Source organism: Lactuca virosa, chromosome 1 (assembly GCF_052849685.1).
Source record: "Lactuca virosa cultivar CGN04683 chromosome 1, Lactuca_virosa_CGN04683_v6, whole genome shotgun sequence".
In the NCBI taxonomy this organism is placed as follows: Eukaryota; Viridiplantae; Streptophyta; class Magnoliopsida; order Asterales; family Asteraceae; genus Lactuca; species Lactuca virosa.
Window position 1 is genome coordinate 21,295,144 of NC_136426.1, and position 4,281 is coordinate 21,299,424.

The 4,281-nt window shown below is 30.6% G+C and overlaps 1 protein-coding gene across 1 annotated transcript; it reads right to left on the reverse strand.

Annotated features, from left to right (window-relative positions):
• Window positions 1–459: 459 nt before the first annotated feature.
• On the reverse strand, window positions 460–2,456 carry LOC145116043 (uncharacterized). Its single transcript, XM_079052680.1, has 2 exons — window positions 2,090–2,456; window positions 460–820 (listed from the first exon to the last, which is right to left on the reverse strand). Exons 1-2 carry the CDS (start codon window positions 2,328–2,330, stop codon window positions 576–578), a joined length of 486 nt encoding a protein of 161 aa, XP_078908806.1. The 5' UTR covers window positions 2,331–2,456; the 3' UTR covers window positions 460–575.
• Window positions 2,457–4,281: the final 1,825 nt, after the last annotated feature.

Sequence of the window (4,281 nt, forward strand, 5' to 3'; positions counted from 1 at the left end):
TGGTGTTCCCGAGTTTCATTAAAGGAGGGAAGTGGAGAGAAATGGGATGATCATTTTCCCTCCTAACTTTCCTTCCGATTTGGAAGGATTTGGAAAGAAAGAACAAAATGATTCATTTTCCTTCCACTTCTCTCCAACTCGGGAACACAAAAGAAAATTTTGTTTTCCTTTCATTTCTCTACTTTTCTCTCGTAACTTTCTTTTCTCTTCTCTTCTTTTCTTTTGTTAAACTCGGGAACGAGGCGTTAATCTCTTCTTAATACGTGTACAAAAAAACCTAATAACAATTCAAGAAAATCCCTAAATAGAAAAGAAAGTCGCGATTATAATATTTTATAAAATTTTGGCATACAATCCCTAAAACACAGAAGTATCAAATCTTGCCTATAGATAGAAGCTAGAATATCACATTTTTATATTTTTACAAAGTGTTTTGAAAAAGTTTTAAGAGAATAAAAATATTGTAAAAGACATATATAAAACATGGTTAAGAAGTCATTACAATTCCATCAACACATAATTGAAATACAAAAAACTAGGCAAGATGTATTTGTAATTTACTTTGGTGATGATATTCAATCGCTAGTCTTTCTCTTCGTTATGTTTCTTATCCATTGATTACCTTTGACAACATGTCTATTCGACTTTTTCCATGTAATGAGCTGGAAAACATGACCAATCCGTTTTCGCCATCTCATCGAAGGCCATTGTGGCTTTGCATGTTCCACAACACTCTTTTGATTATCATTGCATTCTAATTTGCCCTTCTCCCATGCACCCATACCATTGTTATCATCAAATCTTATTGATATAAACGAATCTGCAAATAACCAACAACGTATATGTAAAGACAGTTTAAACGATTATATGATTATATGCAATAAGAAAGCTATACTTACTAGAAATAGAATACAATAAAACTCAACCCATTTAATACTAAGTAATTATAATTACCAATTTACCACCCCCAACTTAAACTATATGAAATTGGAAGTTATTTTTTATTAATAAACATAAATTGTGGACAAGATATAAAAACCCCATACTACCTTAAGCCAAAAGCTCCAAACATAGATCTCTAGAGTAGCCCCACCCTCACTTGCACCCACCAGCCAACCCCATTAATCCCTTTTCACCCATAACTCCTATCTCCCTCATACTCCATGTGCTTTCTCCTTTTTTTTTCTCAATGAATCCTTATCTTAACAATAAACGCCTAAATTTTCATAGATTAATGTCTTGGTTTAAATCTGGATGTCACATCTATGATCCGTTGTATTGATTGTATATAAAAGCTATACAATAGCTTTTTTTTAAAAATTTTAAAAGCTTATTTGACTCATTAAACTCTTAAAAAGCTCCTTTTGGATGGCATTTTCCATTTTTCTTCCATTCATTTTTCTTTAATTTTTATTGGTTTTTTCCTTTCTATTTTATCTTTTATAGAAAAAGAAAATAGAACAAGCATATAATGTCAAATTAAATAATACAAACCCCACATCACCCACCTACTATACTTTGTATGGTTACTTTCTTCACTTTTCCATACGGAAACCATATATAGAGCCTTTAAATTATTTTTTATAAAATAAAATTTATATCAACATGATCTTAGCATCAAATTATGAAAACAAACAATACATTATGCCGATTTTAACATAACAACACATAAAATAAAACCGTATATATTATAAAATCTTTTATCCAAATTAGTCATCATTTCCTTTCTACAAAATCCAAGAGTCAAAAGCCAATATTGTCTAGTAATCATCGCTTGGGATTACGAGATTTACAAGATACGAAACTTGGATCTTGCTAAACTCATCATAACCCCCTCTCCCCATAAAAATAATATAATATATGAAATAAATAAATTATTGAGTTCTTTACAAAAAAACAACTCACCAAATCATAGTCGATATATGTTCTTTGACGTATGTCCATTTATTAATCCATATTCAATATCATGATTCATGGTTAGCTAGTCACCCAAATCATACGTAATTCGATTAAAACATGTAAAAAAAATACTTTCCAATAAAGTTAGAAGAATTAATCGATATATAGTTAAAAGAATATGAATATGTACCATCGTGAGTGGGAGATGCGTCGTGATTGTGAAGTTGTTTCTTGGTTTTCCGATGAATCAAAGAATCGATGGCAAACATAATGCGAGGCTTTGAGGACTTGCAGCTGCTACTTCTGTAAAGATGCAGCCGACGGCATCGTTTTGTGGCTACTACAATAAGCCTCTCGTATAAGCATAAAGGACAAACTCCCACGAAAACTTCATCGGGATGGAAGTAACAGCAACCTTCGTCTTTATCCATATGCCTTCTTTTTGAGAAAACACACACAGACACACACACGAAGATGGGTGAAGATGGAAATGGATTATGGATCTCTTTATATTATGTGTTTTATGTTATATAAAAAAAGAAAAAGGAAAGGGGAAAGGTGTCATTAGTATTGGGAAAAGTGACGTATATATATGCCTCAAGTTTTGCAAGATATGTATTACTTTTTTACTTAGAAGGCAAGTTTAAATCATGTGCATATGTGTACATGTTTACCCAAGGGTTTCAAGTTTAGACTCGTATCTACCCTGATAAATAAAAATGGTTTTGCCACTTGTCCTCTTCTTATTAAATATGCCACATGTCATTTTCTTATAATTTAAGTTTTCTTTTCACATTGTTTAGAAAAAATTACACATCAGATTTCATAATAATAGTAAATATGATGTTTAAGGCCTTTAATAAGGAAAGTCTGGCAAAGTATATTCCTAATTTATGGCAATTAAATTATGGGAATGATTAGGATAATTTTATATAATTTTAAGTTAACTTTTTAAAAATTAGATGATTTGCCGGAAAATAAACCAGAAATAATTTGATGAACCTTTAAAATTGAATTACAAATCATCCATGCAAACAAATTTTAAACTTATATTGATCCTAATTTAAAAGTCAAATCCTCAAGATCTTGGCAATTTTGAATGACTTTCCATCAGTTTGCATGAATTGAGGAAAGGGTGAGGCTTATTTCAAATTTCGAATTGCAAATTCACCTTCACTTTCGGTCAAAATTATTGTCGGATTTTTCTCTCGAAGGTTCTAACAATAGACACTCCATCTTCAATGCCCTTTATCCTTTCGTCGAACATTGGCTCATTAGTGAATAATGCATGTAATGCTTTCTTTCCCATCTTTTTGTTTTCTGAGTTTTCTGAATAATACATGTAATCTTCATTATGAAATTTTTATACATGCCTTATTGTATGGCTATGCCTCTCACGCCTCTTTTATATTGAATTTCTTCCTTTTTTTTTGTTGTGGGGGGTATTTTGATTTTGTGTTTGATTTTTTATTTTAAGTTCTGCGTTCACGAGAAGCATCTCGATTTTTGATTTTTCTTTCTCTGGTTTTTACCTATCCATTGATTTGTCGGTTCTGTGTCATAGGAGCGACAATGATCCCCATAAATTTCTTGTTTGGTTTTTTAGTTTTTGGCATTGTTAGACTACATCAAGTGCGGTTGATTCCTCACAAATCTTCATACCAAAATTCGGTTTAGATTTTAGTTTATCTTCATACCTTGAAACTTCTTCAATTAATTCAACAGAAGTTAGTTACCTGAATCTACTTAATCTTTGTTTGTTTGGGAATTCATCATGGATCATGTGATTGGTGGGAAGTTCAAGCTTGGAAGAAAGATTGGTACCAGATCTTTTGAGAGCTTTATTTGGATAATTTTTTCCTTCACATCATAGCCTTTTTGTTTTTATTGTTCTTATGTAATAGTTTTGTTGCATTTGTGAGTGATTTCTTTTTCATTTTAGGAGTAAATGTTCATAGTGGAGTAGAAAATGCTGTAAAGCTGGTATATATCTAGGATTTTACATTTATTAGGTTGTAGAACATTTTTATACCAATTCACACATATATATTTTGTTTATGTTTTCAAAAATCTTTAAAACTAAGCGCCCTAAGTTTCACTATGAGGCCAAATTCTACATGCTTCTTCAAGGAGGAAGTGAGTTTTATATATTTCCGTTTTATCTCTCTTTTCTTTTTCTCTTAACATCCATTTGAAAAAATAAATGTAATATACCATTTTGTGGATATCACACAATGTATTTTAATCAAATTTCTAAATTAACAATTATATAAATTATATAAATGTCATCTTTAAGATTTACAAAGTGTTGTATATAAAAAATGCTTAATATTTAGATTTTTATATTTAATTGTTTTAATCAATCTGTGTAGTACACGGGTC

Coding starts and splice junctions, on each gene's coding strand:
- LOC145116043 (XM_079052680.1), bottom strand. CDS start 2,330: ATGGATAAAGACGAAGGTTGCTGTTACTTCCATCCCGATGAAGTTTTC. Junction 821..2,089: donor CGCATCTCCCACTCACGATG/GTACATATTCAT, acceptor GGTTATTTGCAG/ATTCGTTTATATCAATAAGA.